Source organism: Podarcis vaucheri, assembly GCF_965113315.1.
Source record: "Podarcis vaucheri genome assembly, chromosome: 1".
Taxonomy (NCBI): domain Eukaryota; kingdom Metazoa; phylum Chordata; class Lepidosauria; order Squamata; family Lacertidae; genus Podarcis; species Podarcis vaucheri.
Window position 1 is genome coordinate 122,031,359 of NC_138759.1, and position 26,524 is coordinate 122,057,882.

Consider the following 26,524-nt stretch of genomic DNA (forward strand, 5'->3'; position numbering starts at 1 on the left):
CATACGCTTCAGGTTACATACGCTTCAGGTTACACACTCCGCTAACCCAGAAATAGTGCTTCAGGTTAAGAACTTTGCTTCAGTGTGAGAACAGAAATTGTGGTCCGGTGGTGCGGCGGCAGCAGGAGGCCCCATTAGCTAAAGTGGTGCTTCAAGTTAAGAACAGTTTCAGATTAAGAACGGACCTCTGGAACAAATTAAGTACTTAACCCAATGTACCACTGTATACTTAATATATGTAGGGTTTGGTGTCAGAGTTGCTTGTGCTGTTCACTTGTGGTGGTGAGAGAGGTTGGGGTTGGCCCAGGGTGTGGTTGTCTGTTTGTGGTTGGCTGTGGTGATCTTTGTTTTCGTGTGTGAGTGGGGTGGGTGGGTGTTTTGGATCAGGTTAGCCATATTGATTTGTATGCTGTTGGTGGATTATTGTCATTGTCTTGTTCGGCTGTGTATGTGATAAAAGGGAGCCATACCTGGCTGAAGGCGTCTTCTTCTATTTGTCCCTGTGTCAGTTTCAGTTTATTGGTTACAAGTATTAGAAATCACCCCAGAATTGGCCCTACTAAACATCTTCCAAGACAATAATGCCCATTTACACCACAAATAACTCATAACCCACCTACTTTCAGCAGCCAGAAACACCATAACCAGACACTGGAGAGACCTGTCAGGAGTAAGCACGGACCAATGGTACCAAATAGTATGGGAAAAAACCATGTACAGAGAGTTCACAGGGCTAGAAGAAATGTTTCTCCTCAGCTTTGTGGTGGAAAATGGAAGCAAGGACCAACGAGCATTTCACACAAATGTATCATGATATGAAAGAACCTTCATTCGTAAAAGTAAAGAAATCAGTTACTGTACCTCGCCATTAAAAAAGCAGAAAATGGTTGCCACCAACAAGCCCTGTGGAACAAAACAAGAAGCTGTAAATCTGATGAGACAAATGCACTTAATAAAATTCAGATGCAAGTAAGGGTGATTCAGAAACTCAGAGGCACACATTTTCTTGCACTGGTTCTCGGCTGCTTTGAGCTCTGATTTTCTGCAATGTTGGTGCCATTCTCTTTTACTGAAGAACAGACTATTTTAATGCCACCAGAGGTGTCTGTGCAGGGAATATATTAAGTGGAAACGTCTAGCAAACCAGATCGGTAGTTGGGTTCCTACTGAGGGTATTTGGTAAGCCAACATGACAGTGATGAGGGATTGAAGTTTGGAGTGATCATTCTGTGATATTATGACAGTGGAAAAAGCTGTATTGTAACTTTTGAATAAATGTGTATTTTATTTTATTTTTTAAAAAGGGGGGATTGCTCTTCTTTTTTCTAGTGAGGTCCTCACTCTGAATATTTTTCTCTTGCCAACACCAGCCTTTGCTAACTTCATTCTGACTTGGGCTGAGTGGAGTTGTAGTCCTAAACATCTGGAGCTCACCCAGTTGGCGAATGCTGGAAACACCATCAAACAGACAAATCTGGTTATGAAGAAGGAGGTCCTTTAAAAAAAGAAAAAGGTGCCAACGCAGCAACTGGTAAAGAGCTGAAAAGAGCTAATTTTCAGGAACGTCAGGGCCTAAATGCAGGGTAGAGGGAAGTACCGTATTTTTCACTCTATAACACGCACCAGACCATAACACGCACGTAGTTTTTAGAGGAGGAAAACAAGAAAAAAAATATTCTAAATGGAACAGTGGATGTATGATTTTTGTGGTTCATGCTGTGGCCACAGACATGTGATCTGACAGTGAGTTTGGAGTAGCCCAATGCAAAAATCCTGAGGATCCATGTGGATCCATGCTTTGTAACCACATTTTTGCACCACTGCGACCCTAGGCAACAGTGGGTGCGTGATTTTTTTGGAGCAAGATGTAGCCATGGACATGCTATGTGATCTGATGGTGAATTTGGGGTGACCCAATCAAAAATCCTGAGGATCCATGTGGATCTGTGCTTTGTCACCACATTTTAAATGGGGAGGGAAGGAAAAACACAGAAGGGACAAGGAGCACAAGAGGGGTGTGTGGAGAAGCAGCTGGCTAAGAATGCAGGGGAGGGGTTTAACGGGGTGGGGTGGGGGGAGGAAAGGAAGGCAAAAGTCCCCCCCCAAGCCAGCCCTCTCTCTCTCTCTCTCTCCCACCTGCATGTTTTTCGGCTGCCTGCGAGTCCCTAGAGCACGGAGAGGAGGAGGTGGTGGGCTGGAGCCTGCATGCAGTGTGACTAGGAAAGAATTAGAAGGAAGGACTCGATCCTTTCCTTAACCCTTTGCTTGCCAGGAGGGCAGGGGATTCCCTGCTCTTTGTTGAGTTTGAGCAAACGCAGCAACAGAAGCGTGTGGGCAGTAAGACCCTGAGGCAGAATGCAGGAAAGCAGCAGCTTCTGCCTTCCCTCCGCCCGCCCGATCTTATTTTTGCCTGATTTTTGCCTATTTTTGCCCCTGCGCTCCGGCGAGTCAGCTCCAGGGACCACACATTCACTCAATAACACGCACAGACATTTCCCCTTACTTTTTAGGAGAAAAAACCTGCGTGTTATAGAGCAAAATTTACGGTATGTCTCGAGGCTATACAAACACAGCCGCTCAATTTCTTCTGCCTTGCAAAACTGTGAAAAGTGGAGGACACATTTCTTAGAGGAAGAAAATGTTGGAACAACTGTCTGCTCCCCTCCCCAATCCTTGTGAATCAGCTTTGTATAAAGTAAAGGTTAAAAATGTAAAGGACCCCTGGACAGTTAAGTCCAGTCAAAGGCGACTATGGGGTTCTGGCGCTCACCTTGCTTTCAGGCCAAGGGCGTTTGTCCACAGGCAGCTTTCCGGGTCATGTGGCCAGCATGACCAAACTGCTTCTGGCTCAATGGGGTACCGTGACGGAAGCCAGAGCGCATGGGAACACCATTTACCTTCCTGCCAAAGCGGTACCTATTTATCTACTTGCACTGGTGTGCTTTTGAACTGCTTGGGTTAGCAGAAGCTGGGACAGAGCAGCGGGAGCTCACCCCGTCATGGGGATTCGAACTGCTGACCTTCTGATCGGCAAGCCCAAGAGGCTCAGTGGTTTAGATCACAGCACTACCCGCGTTATATACTGCATATATCAACAGTGCTTAAAAGTAAGGGTAAAGGACCCCTGACAGTTAAGTCCAGTCGCTTACGACTCTGGGGTTGCGGCGCTCATCTCGCTTTATTGGCTGAGGGAGCCGACGTTTGTCCTCAGACAGTTTTTCCGGGTCATGTGGCCAGCATGGCAAAACCAGAGCAGCACACGGAAACACCGTTTACCTTCCTGCTGGAGTGGTACCTATTTATCTACTTGCACTTTGACGTGCTTTCGAACTGCTAAATTGGCAGGAGCTGGGGCCGAGCAACGGGAGCTCACCCCATCACTGGGATTCGAACCGCCGACCTTCCAACCAGGAAGCCCTAGGCTCAGTGGTTTACACCACAGCGCCACCTTATCCACAGTGCTTAAACAAAACAAAAAATTGGAATGCATCTGACAAGGCTCGCAAGGGGCATTTGGATCAGTTATTGATCATCACTCCTTTTTTCTTTTCTTTTTTGACATTCCTGTACCCCCAAGCGCAAACTCCACATGCAGATTTGATACCTGATAGTGTATAAGGATATGCATCACATAGTCATAAATCTCTTCGGCGATAGGGCCCACGGGCCGCCAGGGAAACAGTACAAATTCGATGCCCAGAAGTGGCACTAAAATGAGGGTGGCTCTGACAGCCTTCATGTAGAGATTGGATTCCGCTTGGTGGGTGACTTTTAGCTTGGTGATCAACACACGCACAATGTTCAAGAGGAAAAAAAGATTCACCTACAAGGGAAGGAGAAGGACAGTGTTAACATGGATAAATTTTGTCATACAGTATCGATGCACTTGTTTTGGGTGAGGCAGTGGCGTAGCGTGGGGGGTGCAGGGGGGGCCGGCCGCACCGGGCGCAAATCCACGGGTTAGGGGGCACAAATCCATGGGTTAGGGGGCGCAAATTACTTGCCTTGCCCCGGGTGCTGACAACCCACGCTACGCCACTGGGGTGAGGTTCCATAACTCATTGTGAAAATCCTATTGGATTGCAGGCAATTCCATGGCAGAACAATCGCAGCATGCACAGCTCTGCCAGTTTATGGAAGCAAGGGCAGGATGCTGGCGGTAGTGGTAGGGAATTTTCCATAACTGTGGGCCAATTTTGGGGGGGCATTTCAGGGGCATTGGAAGATTATTGGCTACTGTAGTAGACACACACACACAAGCTCATTTTGGCGTTTGGTGGAACACAGCAGAACATCTATGTTGATGGAGATTTCTGGGTACACATGGGCCTCTGGTGGCATAAGTATAATTCTGCCTGAGGATGATAGAATCATAGAATCATAGGGCTGCAGAGCTGGAAGGGACCCCAAGGGTCATCTAGTCCAACCCCCTGAAATGCAGGACTCTCAGCGAAAGCATCCATGACAGATGGCTATCCAACCTCTGCTTAAGAACCTCCATGGAAGGAGAGTCCACCACTTCCCAAGGGTGCCTCTGTTCCACTGTTGATCTTCCCCTCTTGCACTTGTGCTGACAGCCAGCCTCAAAGCAGCTGCAGAATTGCAGTCTAATAAGTATTTTTTTTTAAAAAATAAAAATTATTTGGCAATTAAAATTGCAGTGAATATCAAAATAAATTATTTGATGAAATATAAAAGCAGGCCATTTTGCATCCACTGTCCAGAACACTGAAACTTTTCAGCAAGTATTCTTACAGAGAAGCTAGTTAGCAGAAATACAACAACAACAATAACAACAACAACAACAACAACAACACACACACACACACACAAAAACACACACACGGTGCGTGTGGATCATCACAACCAAAAATCCCAAACTCAGGCAAGAAGTTGGACTGTAAACCCATGGGAAGAAGGAATATTGTCTCCATCTATCTAAACAGGTTCATCTTGCCAGATTTATGTGTCCCAAGGGACAGATGAAGGACAAATTCAGCACCTGGGACTGAGGCTGCCAACACCTGCTTGAAGGCCTTCTCCCTTTTAAGTAGGAAATCATACTGGTCCTCATGAAAGCCAAGACATAAAACCAGGATTTTTTTAAAAATAAAAAATAAATACAATATTTTAAAAATTCATACCAATAGAGCAGCGCAAATAGGACCATGGACGATGTACAACAGATTAGTCTCTGAACTGATCCAGCAGCTGAAAGGGAGCAGAGAAGAAATCAGAATTAGGGAAGAAGAAGAATCTGTCTTCTCTCTCATAAGAGGCGCTCTTGAGATTTGTTCCAAAGATAGAAGGATGAATTGCGTTTTGACTTACTTGTCGTTGTAATATAGGGTCCTTGCTACAGCATGGATGCAGGCCGGAATGAGCGGGAATCCTGCGAAGAGAAAATGGGATCTTCGTTACTAGGAAAAAGAAGCAGCAAGGATTCCTCTGCTGCCACAGGAATAAGGGCCGCTGAGAGGTCACCTTCTCCCCTGAAGAAGGTTGTGGTCAACGGAAGTCCAGGCTGGCCCAAGCCATTGGCCAGAGAATGAGATCATCCTCATTTCCCTTCTTGTCAAAAAGACCTCAGCTTTAGCTGCCAGACAGCAAAACTGAGAGGAAGCAGACGTTGGCCAGAGGAAAGACAACAGGAACAAGAGCGGCTGGGTTAGTATAGAACTTCCATCCAAAGCAAGTGCACAAAAATGGGGAAATCATCCCAGTGCTATTTGCCTGGGAAAAGAGGTGCTAGAACTTGCCATGAACACCTCCCTCGTCCTCTTAGAATGACCACCTGAGAGGTGCCGGAACCGAGATCTGGCTGAAAAAAAGCCCTGGATCACCCTAGCATACCTGTCAATTTGCAGATTTGAAAATAAGGGACCAGCAGCCTTGAAAATAAGGGATTTTCATAGCACAGGTAGGTTCAACTTCTGAGCCCTCCGAGCCAAAGGCAGAAAGCCCAGCGCAGCAACCCGGCAAAGGGGATGCAGCAAGGAAAACCACCGTCTCCTCTCCGCTGGGAAGCGCTGAGCAAAGGCTAGTCCCCAGGCAACGCGGCTGATTTGTTCAGCACAAGGAATACAAGCTCCACCCCCCAGTCGTTCTTAGACTCCTTATTGGGTGAGCAACGCAGCCAAGCAACACAATTGGAGCCTCCCTCCTCCCTGGCCAGCAGGGAGGGAGGGAGAGGAGCTGCTTCCTTTGAAACCTGGGAAATTTAAGGGACATCATCAATAAGGGACAGCAGTGGGACACAGCGCTGGGATAAGGGAGTTTCCCGCCAAATAAAGGACGGTTGACAGCTATGCACCCTAGCTCTGCATGAAAATGAATGACTTCTTAGCAACTGGGGATCGAGGATTCCGTTCACATTTAAAGGTGAGCCTACCAAATCTGAACTCTCTGAAGCCGTACGCAAACAGAAACACTGGAGGGAGCACCAAACTGTGTGCGGGCAAATTACCTGTCCCTATTTTGAATTCCAGCTCAACTAAGGGCTCTGGCTATAACCTGAAGACCACCTGATCTTCCATTCCCAGATCTTTACCGTGAGGATAATAGTGTGTTATCCTCAAAACAAGACGGAAGTCTGTTTGGCAGATAGGAGCCGAGTCAAGCGATGCCACACCGTAATTCACCTTGATGTTATTCCGTGCCAGCGGAATCAACATTAAAAAAAAAAGATCACGTAGAAACTTGCACTTCCTTGAACAAAATGTCCCAAAACACCCTAAAAACAAATTTATTGTGAGACAAGATTCTGTAGATTAGTGCCCACTTGATCAGATGCAGGAAGAAATCTGGATATGTGACCATCTGGCAAAAGCAGCCTCTATCCCATGAAAACACATCCCCCAATAAATCTGTTAATCTTTAAGGTGTCATAGGACTCTTTGTTACTTTTGCTCCGCAGTTGCCCGTCTGGAATTCTTCAAGAGAACCGCAGAGCAATTTCTGTTTGGGAAATGAAAAGATGTTGTTTGTTCAAGCTCCAGTTTTGGCACAACCGATTCTTTTATTTAATAAACCTCACTTGATTGAATAAGCCTGTTTAAGTTACTTGGTGATCTTAGCCTGAATATGGCCAGAAGGATAGATTGAAAATTCAATTGCTAAGCCCATGAATTTTCCCAGATTTCACATGCAGTTAGGCAAACTTTTAAGTGCTTTGCTGGAGTGAAGCCCATGAAAGAAAAGCACGGACAAACTTTCTTCCTCAGTGTTTATGGATTTGTTTTGTTTTGTTTACCCAAAACAAAAGATAACTAATTACAAATGGGCTGGCACCAAGTTTTGCTACCCCTGCAATGATGGAAAGGGTGAATTGTAAGTGCTCCATCAATGAAGCATCCTTAAAGGTAAAGGTAAAGGGACCCCTGACCATTAGGTCTGGTGGTGGCCGACTCTGAGGTTGTGGCGCTCATCTCGCTTTATTGGGCGAGGGAGCTAGTGTACAGCTTCCGGGTCATGTGGCCAGCATGACTAAGCCACTTCTGGCGAACCAGAGCAGCGCACGGAAACACCGTTTACCTTCCCGCCGGAGCGGTACCTATTTATCTACTTGCACTTTGACGTGCTTTCAAACTGCTAGGTGGGCAGGAGCAGGGACCGAGCAACAGGAGCTCACTCCGTTGCGGGGATTCGAACCGCTGACCTTCTGATCGGCAAGTCCTAGGCTCTGTGGTTTAACCCACAGCGCTACCTGCGTCCCTTGAAGCATCCTTACACAGATATAAAAACCACCTGTGAAAATGCTTTTTTTTTTAAAAAAAATGTTTTAAAAAATACATTGAATTTCCATAGCTCACTTTCGCCATCTAGTATCACATTTGTATATTGCACTATACAACACACTTAAAACCTTTTATTTGCAGCTGTGCAGCTGAGTCCCCAAATTCTGAACTAGCTATTTAGACTTAGCTTGCAGTTCCCTTCTAATCAGTAAAACGAATCTATAATGCCAATGTAAGGTGAGATACATGTTTATAAATGAAGAATGATTTAAAATTAAACTGTTTATGTTAACACTGACACCTTCTAGACGATAAATCAAACTCTGATTGATCCCTGTGGAGTCTAATTAAAAGTGACTCATTATAATGTCTGTGTATCTGAGCTTGCATCAGTCAAAGCTGCCAGGGATGTCTATGTTAGTTATTAAAAGCTTTAAAATTAAAATAAGGCACATGGTTCCGAAGAGCACAAAAATAGATTTTCGGAAGCTACCCACCATGCTGTGCCACGTACTTTAAAACAGAGGCTCCAAACCATCATTTATCATATTCAGATTATCTTTAGCATTTGGCCTGGGGTAGGACCTTGAGTTTGTTCCTTTGACCAAGGTGACATTTTTGTCCATGGGGAAAAGGGTCCCAGGAGGATTGTATGATAATCTCAGAGGATACTCTGATACTCTTTCTGAAGGGCTATGATGGTACATAATGGAACCCTCATCCGATTCCTCGCAGCCTCGGGCCTTAAAGGTGGAGAGAGTCATTTAAGAATGAAGACCAAAATATCCAGCTTAGAGCAAGCCACGTTCTCGCTCTGGGGCAGGAGCGAGGGTGTCAGATAGTTCTGCTCAATCCAGAGATCATAGAATCATAGAATCATAGAGTTGGAAGAGACCACAAGGGCCATCGAGTCCAACCCCCTGCCAAGCAGGAAACACCATCAGAGCACTCCTGACATATGGTTGTCAAGCCTCTGCTTAAAGACCTCCAAAGTAGGAGACTCCACCACACTCCTTGGCAGCAAATTCCACTGTCAAACAGCTCTTACTGTCAGGATGTTCTTCCTAATGTTTAGGTGGAATCTTCTTTCTTGTAGTTTGGATCCATTGCTCCGTGTCTGCTTCTCTGGAGCAGCAGAAAACAACCTTTCTCCCTCCTCTATATGACATCCTTTTATATATTTGAACATGGCTATCATATCACCCCTTAACCTCCTCTTCTCCAGGCTAAACATGCCCAGCTCCCTTAGCCGTTCCCAGCCGTCACTGCTATTAAATCTCCTGATCTGGAAATGGCTTCCGAAGGAGCTGTGTTTTTATTAACTCACAAACTTATAATTAAAAAATATATAGCAAGGTAGAGTACAGCACGTAAGGATAAAATCAACGAACGATCCATAGAAACAGAAATAAATATCAATAAATACTGAATAGTTAAAAGGGGGAAAAGCATGTCGTAAAGCAGAACTTTCCAAACCTGTCATAGTGTGTTGGCTCTTATTGTAAACAAAAAGCTGCCCTTTCCCCCCTTATGGGGTATCCAAGAGCCCATATAGAGTCATAGAGTCCTTATGTAGGTTCCCTATTGGTAGGAGAAAATAACAGAGGCCAACCAGAGAATATTGAGGAGCAAAGCACCAAGTAAGCCTGATTTTTATTGATCTGTTGCAACAGGGTGCTGCCCTCACACGCAGGAAAGGAGGAGGAACTCAGAACAAGTGTGCGCCTGCCCTTATATAGACAATTTAAATTGCCTCCCTGGAGTCCAAGACCACCCCCAGAAACATCATACCTACATCACAGAAAGGGCGGTCTACAGCAGAAATCTGAGTGCTTTGTCTGCCAGGTTACCTGTTTAATGGTCACTTGATTGGATTGCCTGGGGAGCCTGGCCAGTCTTTTGTAATGATAAATACTTAGTTCCTGAGCCAGGTCACAGGCTCACACCCTATTCATATCTTAAATGTGCCCTTAAGACAGGATTTGTGAGGAAAGAGACAATGGGGAGGTTTCCCACTTTGACCTTGCAGAGAAATGATTGAGGTCAATTTGTTCAATACTTTTTTCTGTGGGGGTTTCAGACTTGTGGTTTATATATTTATGTACATATTTGCTTGGTACATTTATGAACATTTATAACATATCTAAGACCTTAAAATTCTCATCACAGCTCCACTGTGAAGGTGAGTTGCATGAACACTCCCCGTGCTCCTCCCGAGGCTGGAAAGGGGTTAGTTTAACCTCCGGTATGCTAGTCAAATTGAATTGCTGTGTCACAAAAAACGTGTAGCCAACATGAAAAGTTTGGAAAGCTCTGTTGTAAAGGCTTGTCTAAACATCCCCCCCCAAAGCGGATAGTTCCTGTTGAATCTCTCCAGAGGCAGGGAGTTCCACAGGTCAGAGCCTGACACACTAAAAGCCAGATCCCAAGTAAAGAATAACCAAACCTGCTAAGTCCCTTAAAGGCTGGGCTTCTGATACTGTATAGGTAAAGGTAAAGGGACCTCTGACCATTAGGTCCAGTTGTGACCATCTCAGGGGTTGCGGCGCTCATCTCACTTTATTGGCCGAGGGAGCCGGCGTACAGCTTCCAGGTCAAGTGGCCAGCATGACTAAGCCGCTTCTGGTGAACCAGAGCAGCGCATGGAAACACCGTTTACCTTCCTGCCGGAGCGGTACCTATTTATCTACTTGCACTTTGATGTGCTTTCGAACTGCTAGGTTGGCAGGAGCAGGGACTGAGCAACGGGAGCTCACCCCATCGTGGGGATTCGAACCGCCGACCTTCTGATCGGCAAGTCCTAGGCTCTGTGGTTTAACCCACAGCGCCACCCACGCCCCTGGGCTTCTGATATACTTTCTGCCAACTCCCTGCTAGAGTGCTGCAATGATGCAGTTTTGAGCAGGAGGTGTTTGCTTAGTTTGTCTGTGTGAACAGCAGATAAAAGGTGGAACAGCCTGGGAGAGTAAAAAGCAAAGGAAGCTGTTTTGGTCCATAAGAAAAAATAAAAATAAACTAAAATTCAAAGAGGGAGGGGCATAAGCAACTAGTACACTACAGGCCACTGAGTCACCGAAAGAGCTCATGTGATAGGACCAGGAGCCATCTTAAATCCAAGTTGAATTTGACTCTTTTTGTGGATCAAGTTCCCCAGTGTTTATGCTCACGGGGATAAGGCAGTTCACATGGGTCTAATTTTTCTTTAAACAGAAAAGTCCAAAAAGCTAACTGGATTAACTTCAGAAATTTCAGCCTACAGTCTTCAATACTGTTCTCCGCAACAGGTTTTTCATCTCAATATTTTTTTTTGCTTTCCTCTGAGAACAAAGCAGGTCAAAAGGAACTGCTGGAAAAATAGAAATTGGTTCGACCTCCTACCATAGGAATGGCGAGACTTCTTTGAAAACAAACACTCATTCCTGTATAAACACCTCGGAGATCAGAAACAATGAATAATTACCCCTGAATGCCTTTTCACAATAGAAGACTATTTTCTCTTCACAAAAGAGGAGCTGTTTCCTGATTAGGCTAAATGTGCACTGTCTTTTTTAGCCAAGATAAAGATGGCTGCCTAAATGCCACGGCAAAGGTTTCTTCGCCAGACTAAAACAAAGGGGCAAAGAAGATTGACATTCTAAGTTGACTCTGGTTTTATTTCTTAGCTATGAGAGCAAAGCAGAAAGGCTACCAACTTCCGACTTTCTCTCTTTGAACACAGAGCTGGTGCACAGATTGCCATATTTCAAAAAGTAAAAACCAGGACACCCTGAAAGTTTGACTTGCCTAAGATCCAGGACAAAGCGCCACCTTTCGGGAATTCCCCCTGGACTTCAATTCCACCTTTGAAATCTCAGCCATGTCCTGGATGAGAGAGTTGTTGCCACTGTCCCTTCCTCTGCCAAACACTTCTTCCCGATCCATTACTGATATTTCTCCCATAATAATAATAATTTATTATTTCTACTCCGCCCATCTGGCTGAGTTTCCCCAGCCACTCTGGGCGGCTCCCAATCAAGTGTTAAAAACAGTACAGCATTAAATATTAAAAACTTCCCTGATGTCCCTTCAGATGTCTTTTAAAGATAGGATAGCTGCTTATTTCCTTCACATCTGAAGGGAGGGCGTTCCACAGGGCGGGCGCCACTACCGAGAAGGCCCTCTGTCAGGTTCCCTCTAACCTCACTTCTTGCGGTGAGGGAACTGCCAGAAGGCCTTCGGTGCTGGATCTCAGTGTCTGGGCTGAACGATGGGGGTGGAGACTCTCCTTCAGGTATACAGGGCTGAGGCCGTTTAGGGCTTTAAAGGTCAGCACCAACACTTTGAATTGTGCTCAGACACATACTGGGAGCCAATGCAGATCTCTCAGGACCAGTGTTATGTGGTCCCGGCGGCCACTCCCAGTCACCAGTCTAGCTTCTGCATTCTGGATTAATTGCAGTTTCCGGGTCACCCTCAAAGGTAGCCCCATGTAGAGAGCATTGCAGTAGTCCAAGCGGGAGATAACTAGAGCATGCACCACTCTGGCGAGACAGTCTGCGGGCAGGTAGGGTCTCAGCCTGCGTAGCAGATGGAGCTGGTAGACAGCCGCCCTGGACACAGAATTAACCTGTGCCTCCATGGACAGCTGTGAGTCCAAAATGACTCCCAGGCTGAACACCTCTTCCAACTCCTGCTCCCATTCTCCCCCACCCACTGTGCCCTCCATGCAAACCCTCTGAATTAGAGATCCCTCCTCAGAGAGAGGAATTATGTACAAGTTTACCCTTAGGGAACCTCCACTGCTTTGCTGCGACACCCGCAAATTACAATGTAAAGTGACAAAACTGTTCAAAGGTGAATGGCAACAGCATTGGGATTGAGTCCCTTATGTGATTATATAATTTGCATTTAATAAATCCCTCCCCTGGGGGATTTCCTCTGGGTTTTGGTTTTTTTTTACATTGCTTTTAGGATTCGTTCCTTACTGATTTATTGTGGCCTCCAATGGACCACACATTTATTTTTATTATGACTTGCCATTTTAAAATGAGGAATATATGGGGGAAAAAGATGTCAAAATTAAACTAAAATTTGCAGCAGTCACCGAGTGGTTGTGGTACAGGCTAAGGTGACCTCAATTCACTTAGAGAAGAGCTTTCCCAAACTTTTTAGACAGGCATAATTTCGTAACACAGCGATTCAGTTTTGCTAGCAAACCGGAGGTTAAACTAGCCCCTTTATGACTCCTGTTATGTTTGTAATTGTGTAAATCTTGTCATGTTGTGAGCCACCTTGAGCATAATTGCAACTATGGAAAGGCAGCATACTGCCCAGTCCCTGACAGTTAAGGGGTTGGGAGGAGCTGGAACAGATGGTATTAGACGGGACAACCAAATAGTAGATGGCAGGAGCTGCAAAAGGCCAGCCAGCCAGCCATTTGGAGGTGGCCTCGTCAGGGCTGTCTTACCCATAGAGGCTAGTGGTGCGGGAGGGCGCCAGGTTCTGGAGGGCGCCAGGCGAGCGTCCAGGGAACACGGAAGGAGCGTGCTGAGTGAGCGAAGGTGTGTGTACAGCTCCCGCTGAGCGTCAGCTCAGTTTTTCCCACTTTAGCCTGCAGGCGTCGAATTCTGTGGGGTGCCAGAAGGCTAAAAGGGAAAAATACCGAGCCCTCGCTCAGCGGGAGTGGCACATGCTCCCAGTGGCGTAGCGTGGGTTGTCAGCACCTGGGGCAAGGCAAGTAATTTGTGCCCCCTAACCTGAGTGAGCCAGGTAGGGGCAGAGAGCTGCGAGTGCGAGCGTCCCCCCCAGATGTTGCGCCCGGTGCGGCCGGCCCCCCTGCACCCCCCACGCCACGCCACTGCATGCTCCCTCGGCACAGGCCCGCTCGCTTGGTGTGCTGTCTGCCGTGGCCACTGTGGCAAGAAGCAGCTAGCTGAGCCGGGAGGCGCTGCGTCCAGCCTCTGCCTCTTCCCCGCCAGAGGTACTACCCTCCAGCCGCTGCCCGCCTCCTCCAGCCCTAAAAAAAGGTCGACAACTGTGGGAAAGGGGGTGAGCTGGAGGGATCTTTGCACAACAGCGCCGGATATGCTTAAGACTGCCCTGGGCCTCGTGTTTGGTGGATGGGAGGGTGTTGGGCACACAATCTGTCACCTGTCTCAATCCGTTGCCTGAACCATGTGCTTCGGGACAGGTTTGCTTCAACCATGGTATTGCAAATCTCTTAAATGAAAGCACCATTATGCTTGTGCTCTCCAATGGATATTGGCACATCTTTGGGATTTAAGAAGAAAAAGAAGAAGGAAAATAGCATACCCCATCCGAGAAGGTAATACCACAGTAGGTGCTGCTTTTCTGCAAATACAGCCACCACAATGAGCGTGTGCAGGTAAATGCCTTCGCAGAGCATCCAGAAGTAATTGCAGATCATTAAATAAAGATGGAAGAACTGAGCCACTTTGCATGTGATCTACGGGGAAAAAACACCACCGGAATGATGTCAAATCATTTGGAAAGTAGAAACAACCAAATAAGAATTGTTTTGGGCATTAATTTTAATGTGAAGAAAAAGATTTTAATTCTCCGAACTGCCATGTTTTGAAATAGATACATTTGTAACTTCCAAGTGTCAATGCTATAGGCTTGGGTGCTAAAATAGCTAAAATAAACTTGCAAAAGGAACGTTTCCTATTGTGTCCTGTTGCCAAGCAGCCATCTATGCTCTACAACGGTTTGAAAGGGCAGGAGGCCCCAGGAAGGATAGGGGCAGGGACGAGGTGGCAATGAGGTTGGCATGGTGGAAACGCGCTGGCATGAGCACTGGATTGATTCTGCTGGTGCTTTAGCACTGCACCAACCTGGCCATTTCTAGTCTCCATCCTGGTATGCAGCAGTGACCCAGTTGGAGCGAGGTCAGGTATAATAATAATAATAATAATAATAATAATAATAATAATAATATAATTTATTATTTATACCCCACCCATCTGGCTGGGTCCCCCCAGCCACTCTGGGTGGCTTCCAACAAAAGACTAAAATACAATAACCTATTAAACATTAAAAGCTTCCCTAAACAGGGCTGCCTTCAGATGTCCTCTAAAAGCCTGGTAGTTGTTGTTCTCTTTGACATCTGGTGGGAGGGCGTTCCACAGGGCGGGCGCCACTACCGAGAAGGCCCTCTGCCTGGTTCCCTGTAGCTTCACTTCTCGCAGCAAGGGAACCACCAGAAGGCCCTCGGCGCTGGACCTCAGTGTCCGGGCAGAACGACAGAATAAAAAGGTAAAGCAGAATAGCCCTACCTTGCCCTCCATCTAATCTGTACGTATCAAATTTGCAATCTAATAACTTCTGATGGAAAAAGACTCACTTGCACTGCCTATCAGACTTTTGAGACTGGAAGGCTGCTACTTATGAAACAGTAAAACAACCAAAGGCCTGCCCACTTACTGGATTAGCTTTAACCAGCTGTTGGTTGTTGGCAACTCCTGTGAGAGAAATGACTGTAACGATGGAGTTGAAAACAAAAGAGAAAAAGAGATTTTTATGCAAAGTGATCCTCTGGCAACTCAGGCTCCTGAAAGGAAACATAGACAAGAAGAAATTAATGTGGCTGGTCAAGAGATTTGCAACAGTAGCAATGCAGTTATATGCGGGAATACAGTAAACCAAGAAAGGAGCAAGCATTTTGCCTGTGCAAAATGTAGTACAAGCAATCAAACTAAGAAGCTTCCAAACAGGAAGTTTCCTGTTTCATCCAAGTCGGGAAACTATGGCTACTTCACTTCACCACAAGCCATGGCATTAAAACAACTTCAGACCATGGTTTAAGTTCCTGGTTTGTTTTGATACTGATAACCATAGTTTCCTGGCTAGGATAAAATACAAAACTATGGTTTCCAGGTTTCGTTGCTTAGGCTATGAAGGGAGGAGCTATCAAGCCATATGGGCAGGGAAGAGATTCATTCATATTTCGGCTTACTGAGCTGAGAAATGAATGTTCAAACATGGTCAATGTAAATTACCGTTAAATGTGAATGCATCAGTAAAAATTAAAAAATGACAGTTGCCATTGCCAATAGTTGTTCAAAATAATTTTAGATGTGAGAAATGGAATGATTTATAGGTCATGGTGATTTATTAGTGTTTGTTTCCATAATAACAAAACTATACAAAGTCAGGGAAGAGCAAAATATAAACAGAATTATACTTACTTAAAATAGGCGAATATGCCAAGGGAAATCAAAAGTGAAACTATTGAAAGGCTATGACCAATGATAGTGAGATAATACAAATTCAAAGCTGTCTGCAATAAAACACAGAGAAGAAGATGAAACCACAAATCCCATGAACTAAATAGGTACAAAGCATTCCAAAGTAACACGACTAGTACAAAATAGGATATTAGCAACAGTTCATCTCACTACTGTGAGTGTCTACACCAGGGACAGGGAATCTGTGGTCCCTCAGGAGTTGTAGGATTACAATTCCCATCATCCCCGACCAGACTGGCTGGTTTCCAGCAATATCCAGAGGTCACAGTTTTCCCATTCCTGGCCTACATGTTTAGAGTCCTAAAACCAGCTTCCATGGTTGGGCTATCTGAGTCACCATTAAGAACCATCAGGCTGGTGGGCATGAAGGCAGGGAAGGTTCAGGGGTGGCCTCGTGTCTTTAGATATCCCCCTCCAAGCACCTCATTTGCCCCCTCGTTTCAGGGAGCACCCCTACATATGCCTATTCAGAAGGTCCACTGAATTCTGAGTTGCTTACTCACAAATAAGAATGGTAGCTGTTATGTACTGAGTTGAACAGGATCCAAAATGCAGCAGTCTGATTGGTCTTAGAACAATAGGATTCAGAATGCTGCAGTCTGATTGGTCCTAGAACAATAGGATTCAGAATGCAGCAGCCTGATTGGTCCTAGAACAGGGGTCTGCAACCCACGGCTCCGGAGCCGCATGTGGCTCTTTTACACCTTTGCTGCGGCTCCGGGGCGGATACTAGCGAGGGGAGGAGGCGCATTGTGCGCCCCGACGCTCCCCACTGCGGCGGGCGCTGTACTGGCTGTGACGTCGCATGGGGGCGGTGCGTGCGTTAGTCACGCACCGTCCCGACGTCACCTTCCTGCCCGCCCGCCCGCCACATTGTAAGGGGCATGTACGCTGGTCACTGCATTGAAAGGGGGCATGTACGCTGGTCACTGTTTTGAAGGGGAGTGAAGAACACACACACACACACAAAGGTAACTTGTTAATTTTATGTTTATTTCTATGAAGAGGAGTAATTCTGAGGGGTCAAACAAAGAAATAATAATAAAAGTGACAAAAAAGTTATTTTTATAATGATGAGTTTTGCGGCTCCCAGTTTTTTTCCCTTCGGAAACTGGTCCAAGTGGCTCTTTTTGTCTTAAAGGTTGCAGACCCCTGTCCTAGAACAATAGGATCCAGAATGCAGCAGTCTGATTAGTCCACAGGAGCCACCCAATCCAGCTCCAGGTGGAAGTGAATCCGCAACCTGATTGGCCTACAGGTGAATCCCGGAATTAGCCAATCACGTGGGGCTCCTTGTGTAAATAATGTATATAAAGCAGACATTCTGGGTGAACTTCCATTCCTCCTCACCACTATGAGCTGAATAAAGAGCATGAAATCCACTCTTGACTCCGAGTATATTTCAGTAGCCTTAAGCCCAGTGGTGTAGCGTGGTGGGCAGTGACCCGGGGTGCAAATTTCTGAGGGGGCGCAACAGGTGCCCTTACAACAGGCTTCCTCATCAAGGCCGGAGCAATTGGCCAGGACTTTGGGGCTGGGCAGCAGCAGGGCCTGGCTTCTCTTCATGGCTGGAGAAGGGATGCCTGCATGCGCCCCGCCCCTGGGCCGAGAGGGAGGGAGGAAGAGCAAGGCAAGAAAGCACTGCCAGAGACATGTGCATTGCCTAGAGCACCTCACTGCAAGCACAGGAAGGTGAGGTGACATAGCAGCACTCCTAGCTTTGTGTTTCTCTGCCTTATCTCTGCTGCCAGGTTGGGGCTGGTTTTAGAGAAAAGACTCCGTGGATTAGACACTGACCAGCGAAGGGACTGACCGCTGCCCCACCCCTGGGTGCCAGCAACCCAAGCTACGTCCCAGCTCAAGCCAGCGATAGTTTTCCGTTTCGCTGAGCTTCTTGTTGATTTGCCAGGTGTTTGTTTTTTTAATCCGTTTTCTTCCGCTACCGCTTTCAGTAGTTTATTACATGGTTTTGCTATATTGTTATTATTTTTTTGCTGTCAGGCACATTGGACACCGAGCTATAGGGCTAAATGATAAGCTCCTTCAGATCCAAAGACCCCTGAGGCCCCCCTCCCCTCCCACCTCCACGCCAATAAAAGCTGTAACAGGAATCATGTTTAGCTTTGTTTAACTTTGCTTATTTGCAGAGTAGCTTCTTTGAAGCTGGGGGGTGGGGGGGTGGACACACTGCATTTTGAGAACAGCAGCCATTATTTCATACTGCAATCTTTTTTTTAAAAAACAATACTCGTCTGCTGTTGCATAACTTGAGTTTACTTTATTGAGTACAGCTATGCATTAAACTTGATCCATCTCATATTGAGCCCATTACAAATGTTCTGCAAATGAACGTGCTTCTAAAGTGCTTCGATGAAATCCATGTGTACCGCAAGAGGATCTTAAAACAGCAAATGAAAGACACCTAAATAAACTGTGATTGACATACTGAACTAAAACTTTTCCATCAGTCTTTTTTTTAAAAAAAATAAAATAAGAGAGAAGGAGAAATAAATGGAAGTTGGTGCAAATGCAGATGAGATAATCTGATACTCATCGTAACTGGCGGAATATATATTTCTGAATTAATCACATCTGTATCAAGCTTGGAGTAGCATCTCTTGCATCTGTTTGCCGGCATTCACCGACTGGCAAATAGCGGTTAAGGGACTACGCTGTGGTTCTCAGCATAAACCACTTAGGACATTGACTGGGAGATCCCATATCTCTTCTCGGTCCCTAAAACTTTCTTTGGGAGATTCCCAGGTTCTGTGTTGGTGAGGCATTCTAGGACTAGCCCAGTTCTGCTCATGGCTGCTTCTGCCCCTCGTGCCAGAAAGCAGAGCTGGCCTCCATGATCAACACAGGTCCAAAAAATGTACAGTGGTACCTCACAAGACGAATGCCTCGCAAGACAAAAAACTCGCTAGACGAAAGGTTTTTCCGTTTGCGATTTGCCTCGCAAGACGAATTTCCCTATGGGCTTGCTTCGCAAGATGAAAACGTCTCGCGACTTTGTTTCCTTTGTCTAAAAACAAAGACATGTTTTGTTTATAAAGTTAATTTATTTTCCCTTCAATTTTTGAACTGCTCTTTACAGTATGTGTGACTTTAAAGAGCAGTTAATAAACTGTTGTTGTACCAAATTTGGCTTTGCTTGGACTTTTTTTGACCATAGGAACGCATTAATTGATTTTCAATGAATTCCTATGGGATTTCGTGATTCGCAAGACGAAAAATTCGCTAGATGACAAAACTTGCGGAACGAATTTATGTATTCACTTTAAAATCTGGCCTGAGTAGCTTGTGACCCGTTACGATGAACTGGAGTCTGCCTCTGGTTATTGCTGCTTGCTGGGACTTCTAAGCACAAAGGGAATCACCATCAAAATCTTTGCAGGTTGCACAAACATGGGTTAGGGCATGGGTAGGCAAACTAAGGCTCGGGGCCGGATCCAGACCAACCGCCTTCTAAATCCGGCCCATGGACGGTCCAGGAATCAGCGTGTTTTTACATGAGTAGAACATGTGCTTTTATTTAAAATGCATCTCTGGGTTATTTGTGGGGCACAGGAATTCGTTCATTCCCCCCTCCCCACATAGTCTGGCCCCCCACAAGGTCCGAAGGACAGTGGACTGGCCCCCTGCTGAAAATGTTTGCTGATCCCTGGGTTAGGGTATGTGAAGCTATGCTCAATTCTGAGGACCACAAAAGGTGCAGGCTGGTTCCAAACAGAGATTGCTGCATGCCTGCTTCTCCATCTTTTATTTTACAAGAGGCTCTCATGTAACTTTGAGATCATGAGCACTTAGCAGGTTAAATCACACACACACACACAGCCCAGCTTGCAAGGAAGCCACAGGGTGATCAAGGCCTATATTAATAGACCTTGCAAAATCCATGAGACCAACTGCACTGTAACCCAATAGGAACTTCATGGGTCTCAAGCTGTCATTCAACGAAATGTGCTTCCCAAACATCAAACACCTTTTATAGTTGGCTATGCTCCATTCAGCAGAACAGCTTGAAGATTAGGATGCCGGGGCAGGGTGAGGGGAGCTTCACTCTTAAATGCTCATTGGTAGGATTTGTCGTCTTGCCTATTCCATGGAACCAGTGGGCAGAATGGCCCAGCACTCTTTCACAATCACTGCTCCTAGGCTGTTGGTCCATTATAGTGAATGGGGCACTGGTCTACCAAGCTCAGTAGGTAGAAGGTAAAGGTAAAGGACCCCTGGACAGTTAAGATCAGTCAAAGGCGACTCTGGGGTTGCGGTGCTCATCTTGATTTCAGGCCGAGGGAGCTGGCGTTTGTCCACAGACAGCTTTCTGGGTCATGTGGCCAGCATGACTAAACCACTTCTGGAACAACGGAACACTGTGACGGAAGTCAGAGCGCATGGAAACGCCATTTACCTTCCCACCGCAGCGGTACCTATTTATCTGCTTGCACTGGTGTGCTTTCGAACTGCTAGGTTGGCAGGAGCTGGGACAGAGCAACGGGAGCTCACTCCATCACAGGGATTCGAACCGTCGATCTTCTGATCGGCAAGCCCAAGAAGCTCAGTGGTTTAGACCACAGCGCCACCCAGCTTAGTAAATGGTCAGCTAGCCACCCCCTGCCTGCCTTCCCTGCCTGTGGGTGGCATTACCTGTCATCCTTAGGCTATGTACACATTACTGGCTTAAAACCAGCAAATTTGTTTTCCCCTCTATTGTCTTTCAAGTCACATTTGCACGATGTGGTGCACATCAGTAAGGTCCAATGTGCTTCTAAGCCACCCATTGCCTGTCCACACCAGTGGGATGGGGTCAGGCTAGGCACCTCCCTGCCGACTCTCAGTTGCGAAGCTATCATCAGCATACAGTGGTACCTCGGGTTACAAACACCTTGGGTTACAAACACTTCGGGTTACAGGCTCCACTAACCCAGAAATAGTACTTCGGGTTAAGAACTTTACCTGAAGCACCACTTTAGCTAATGGGGCCTCCCGCTGCCGCCACACAATTTCTGTTCTCATCCTGAAGCAAAGTTCTTAACCTGAGGTACTATTTCTGGCTTAGCGGAGTGTGTAACCTGAAGAGTCTGTAACCTGAAGCGTCTGTAACCTGAGGTACCACTGTATTTTGGTAAATATAACAAAAAAGAGACTGCTTCAAGGATTGGTAAGTTTCTGTCACGTTTCTAATGTTCCTTTATCAAATAAAAACTCATGGAAACTGCTAATGTCTCCCATCCAACATGCAGCAGTTCCTTAAAAACAACAACTGTTTATGATCCTGCCCTCACTAATTTGTGAGCCCCTCTCTCTATAGGATGCATTACTATCTGCCCAATTGGAAGGGGCAATAAAAGAGCCAGGGGTCAGCAAACTTTTTCAGCAGAGGGCCGGTCCACTGTCTCTCAGACCTTGTGGGGGGCCGGACTAGATTTTGAAAAATAAATAAATGAACGGATTCCTGTGTCCCACAAATAACCCAGAGATGCATTTTAAATAAAAGGACACATTCTACTCATGTAAAAACATGCTGATTCCCAGACCGTCCACGGACTGGATTTAGAAGGCGATTGGGCCGGATCCGGCCCCCGGGTCTTAGTTTGCCTACCCATGAGTAAAACCAATAGTAACCATTTGGTAAAATACTACATGCATTTCAAACTTCCCTGAAATACAGTGAAAAACAAAGGTTGTATATCAAAAAGCGCATGATGCCATAATAACATCAGTTCCATGTGCTTTTGAAATGGATCCCATCCCCCGATAATATTTTCAGCCTACCTGTACTTTATCATTTACTCCTAAACTACAGCGCGTGTAGTTTGTCCATGTTCTGTTGCTTTCGGGATGTACAAACCATTGCCCATTTTCTTCGCAGGTCTTAAAAACTTTTTCTTGTTATGGAAAATTAAGGAGGGGGGAAACACACACATAGTCATTACTCCTGTTTCTCCTCTGTATTTAACAAGTAGATGTAGAAAAATAAAAGAAGATGTCAAAATTTCAGAGAAATTGAAAAACAAACAAACCTGATCTATCTCATTATTTGACTTGGGAAGTAAATGCGAATATATTACTTAAGGTTGCATTAATGCAATAACGCAGCACAAAGGTTCTGTGCACTCACATTGAAATAGAGAAACATGCATTAAAGTGGGTTGTAAACATACATAATTGCATTGTGGATTATAATCATGACACTTTTTCAGATACCGTATTTTTCGCCCTATAGGACACACTTTTTCCCCTCCAAAAATGAAGGGGAAATGTGTGTGCATCCTATGGGGCGAATGCAGGCTTTCGCTAAAGCCTGGAGAGCGAGAGCGGTCGGTGCGCACCGACCCCTCTCGCTCTCCAGGTTTTGCGGACCTCTCCGCAAGCAGCGGGAGCGCTCCCGCTGCTTGCGGAGAGTTGCCTGCATGCCGAAGCCTGTGCGCACTGAGATCAGCACGTCCAGGCTTCGCGGACCTCTCCGCAAGCAGCGCAAACGCTCCCGCTGCTTGGGGAGAGTTGCCGGCATCCCAAAGCCTGCGCGTGCTGATCTCAGCGCGTCCAGGCTTCGCGGACCTCTCCGCAAGCAGCAGGAGCCAGCGCTGGGCTCCCACAGCTTGCAGAGAGCTGCCTGTTTGGGGGCTGGGGTCAAGGGAAGCTCGGGCCGCCCCAGCCCTGCGCCTGGGGGGGAAATAATCTTTTTTCCTTTATTTCCCCCCAAAAAAACTAGGTGCGCCTTATGGGACGGTGCGTCCTATAGGGCGAAAAATACGGTAAATGAAACACTCACTGCCCTATAGTATATTACAAATTAAATGGCATAAATGTCCAATTAACTGTTGAATTGAAGCACAAAGTTCAAATGACATTATTAAGGCGCAAGATGGTCTTGCGGGACCCACTCTCACCCTTGGGCTCCAGTGCAGTTTAGGAGGCTTCGAACAAACCGCTTGGCAGTCCTAACCTTGGTTGTCTCACCTCTGGGTGAATAACAATTCTGCCCTGGTTTGGCATTTCAGCATCAAGAGAAAAAGTGCACAATATATTCCGGCCTACAGAACTTAAATCCTTTCAAGCTAAAGACAGCTTGGTAGCCAAGCAAGGCGCTTTAAAAAATCTTTTTTAAAAATGCAAAGTGATGTGGGAATGCAAAGAACCAGACCTAAGACTCGAAAAATGAGAAAGTGGGGGAAACTGAAATTGACCCATTTGCCCATCTGTAGTTAGGGACCATAATAATAATAATAATAATAATAATAATAATAATAATAATAATAATAATAATAATTTATTATTTATACTCCATTCATCTGGCTGGGTTTCCCCAGCCACTCTTGGTGGCTCCCAACAGAATATTAAAAACACGATAAAACATCAAACTTTAAAAACTTCCCTAAACAGGGCTGCCTTCAGATGTTTTCTAAAAGTCAGGCAGTTGTTTATTTCCTTGACATCTGATGGCAGGGCGTTCCACAGGGCGGGCGCCACTACCAAGAAGGCCCTCTGCCTGGTACAATGTGAAGGAACCAATGTTGGTCTAAGGCTGGTCTTAAATGGGCCAAAGAGTGGCTTTTAGAAAGGCACAAGAGCAACACCACAAACAGCATCTTCCTCGTGGTATTGGTGAGACTCGTTCACATTTTAATACATTTCCTCCCTGGCAGAGAGATTTACCTGAGGGGTCAAAGTCCTGATAGTAATCAGGGCAGTTCTGGACGACTGTTTTCCCCAAAGCAGTATCATCCCAGCACAACCAGCCATCCCATGTCCTATTGCAATAAGGACCTAAGCAAAAGACGAGAGAAGAAGTTATGAAGTGTTTGATCCTAAGTCCCCGTGAAGAATGTCCTCCTGCAGAAGGAGACTTCCTTTGACAGAAGGACTCCTTCCGTTCCAGGAAGCTGACCTTTGGATCAAGTCCAGTGGATGTGCAATGGCTACATATCTGCTTTCGAGGTAAACAAAGAACCTTCCCCCATGACCACTACATCTGTTTCATCTGGGCTTTCAAACATCACTACCATATCATCTTGAGTATCTATAGATTATTGGGAGCTCTTGAGGCTCTGTCACCCTACAATACGATACGATATGATACGATACTGTCAGAGCTGCCCGAGGTCCCAGCTCACAAAGGACCAACGCCAGTTCTTTGTTATATACAAAAGTCTTTATTGAAGTTCAGTTTCGCTTTCACAGCCGCGGCGTTCAGCTCTACGTCTGAAACTCTAGACTGCCGAAGCTCCATCTGAATCTCCTCCCCCCAGACACCAGTTTAAGACTCTAGCCTTGCTCCACCTCTTCCTTTGCTCTTTCCTCCTCTGGCTCCGCCTGTCAGCTGGGGTCTCACCCTTCCTAGACTCTTCTGACGCTGAGTCCCCTGAGTCTTCCCCCTGCCTCCGGCGGGCTTTAAGACCTGGTTCCCAATCCGGGTTTTCTGCTGTCCCACGCGCCTGTACATTCGAACTTGGCGCGCGCGCCCAGCCGGCAACCTCCCTCCTGACTGTTACACTGCTCCTGTCACTGCTTCCCCCTGCGGGGAGGCTAGCTGGACCTGACCTTCCCTCACTCTCCAATGGAGGTGTGGTCAGCCCTGACTCATCTTCTCTCCCTGCTGGAGAAGACGCTGGCCCTGACCCATGGGACTCTTCCCCCCCACTACGCTCTGGTGGGGAAGCTGGTCCTGATCTCCCGCTGCTGCTTTGGGAGTCCCCGCTGGCCCCTTGTTTCTGGTGTGTCCCTCCTGGGACCCCCCTTGCCCTGACCATCGGCGCCTCCTTCTGTGAATCTTCTGATTTGCTGGAGAAGCTCATGGAATTTCTTGGGTCACTGTCATACTCCCCTACGCTGCCCTCAGATTCTTCCCCTTCGCTCTCCATCCCCTCTCTCCCCTGTACCTCTGTTCCAGAGCCCCTGACAGATACGATATGATAATCTTTATTGTCATTGTCCCATACAGAACAACGAAATTGAAAAATCTACATAAGACATTCAAAAAACAACCAGCCTGCTATCACAACCTGTTTAGCCCCCTAAAAACTCTGATACGCCATTTTAAAATACAATATACTCCCATAAAGGTAAAGGTAAAGGGACCCCTGACCATTAGGTCCAGTCGTGACAGACTCTATGGTTGCGGCGCTCCTCTCACTTTATTGACCGAGGGAGTTGGCGTACAGCTTCTGGGTCATGTGGCCAGCATGACTAAGCCGCTTCTGGCGAACCAGAGCAGTGCACAGAAACACCGTTTACCTTCCCGCCAGGGCGGTACCTATTTATCTACTTGCACTTTGACGTGCTTGTGAACTGCTAGGTTGGCAGGAGCAGGGACTGAGCAACGGGAGCTCACCCCATCACGGGGATTCGAACTGCCAACCTTCTGATTGGCACGTCCTAGGCTCTGTGGTTTAACCCACAGCGCCACCTTACATTGCATTTAAAACCAAAATCGCTTTTGGACAGAAACTGTTTATCAGGCGGCTAGTCCTAGTCTTTATAACCCTGTACCTTCTTCCAGAAGGCAGAAGTGTGACGCTAGCATGACCAAGAAGCAGAATGCTATTAGCTCCAAAAAGTGTTTTTTCCTGGGTACACATACCCCCTAAACATTTTGTGCATCTAAGTTTGGCCTCATTGAGGGGCAGTATTTCAATATGAGTAGGATAACGAGAGTACCTCTAAACATTTTTTAAAGAAAAAAAGCACTGGCCCCAAAATGGAAAACGAGCAAGGTCCCAACTAAAGTAAAATGGCAACTTAATTTGACAGAAAATGCACAATTCGCACACAGCATAAGAGAACAAGAAGAACATGCATTTAAAGAAGACTGGAAATCGTTGGTTGAATACATTGGGAAATAACTGTATACAGTTGGAAACGCTGGCAGCATTAAGATAAATTCAACGGCATAAACAAGTTTTGATGGGTACAATAATGGAATACTGAGTTGGTATAGTTTTTGTAAAATATGCAGGGATATTGTGATAGGTAAAATGAACCATGGAAAGAGAAGAAGGGAAGTCATTGCTATCTTAAGGATGTAAAATGAGTATTCTGAATTGTAAAACGGAAAATTTAAATATACACATGAAGCAGAATGCTAGAGTGAAGCTACGTGACAAACTGGTTTGCTCTGCCAGGGCCTCCGATGCAGCTGGTCAAAATTAGGCGTGGAAGGTCTACATGGTCCCATTTCTTTTAGGTCTCACTGATTTGCTGAGACCTGCACTCCACACTTTCAAAACCCTGATTTAATTAGGATAATTTCTAAAAATATGTAATCCCATGAACTGTGTGCTGCAGCTTTCAACTCCCTGAGTTTGTTTGCTTCATGTTCTTCCTCTCCTCCTCTGAACTGTTTGCAAGGGATCCTTAATACTATATTTTTCCGTGTATAAGACGCCCCTATGTATTTTGGGGGACTCCAATTTTGGGGAGGCTTGCCCATAGTTGTTGAGCTTTTTTTTGGGGGGGGATGCCAAAAATCACTCACTGGACTGACAAACGCTGCCGATCGCACATGTCACGAAAGCCACAGAGCGTCTGCCCGCTCGC

General features: G+C 46.1%; 1 protein-coding gene across 2 annotated transcripts in view; it reads right to left on the bottom strand.

Annotated features, from left to right (window-relative positions):
* The window catches only part of CALCRL (calcitonin receptor like receptor), a 96,177-nt gene that overhangs the window by 10,178 nt on the left and 59,475 nt on the right, over nucleotides 1–26,524 (bottom strand). For both annotated transcript variants that reach the window (XM_082196763.1, XM_082196764.1), the window contains exons 4-12: nucleotides 23,645–23,755; nucleotides 21,761–21,873; nucleotides 15,923–16,014; nucleotides 15,159–15,285; nucleotides 14,028–14,181; nucleotides 5,332–5,392; nucleotides 5,145–5,211; nucleotides 3,605–3,823; nucleotides 862–903 (exon numbers count right to left, since the gene is read on the bottom strand). In XM_082196763.1, the coding sequence (XP_082052889.1) occupies nucleotides 862–903; nucleotides 3,605–3,823; nucleotides 5,145–5,211; nucleotides 5,332–5,392; nucleotides 14,028–14,181; nucleotides 15,159–15,285; nucleotides 15,923–16,014; nucleotides 21,761–21,873; nucleotides 23,645–23,755 (986 nt within the window). The remainder of the gene's footprint in view (nucleotides 1–861; nucleotides 904–3,604; nucleotides 3,824–5,144; nucleotides 5,212–5,331; nucleotides 5,393–14,027; nucleotides 14,182–15,158; nucleotides 15,286–15,922; nucleotides 16,015–21,760; nucleotides 21,874–23,644; nucleotides 23,756–26,524) is intronic.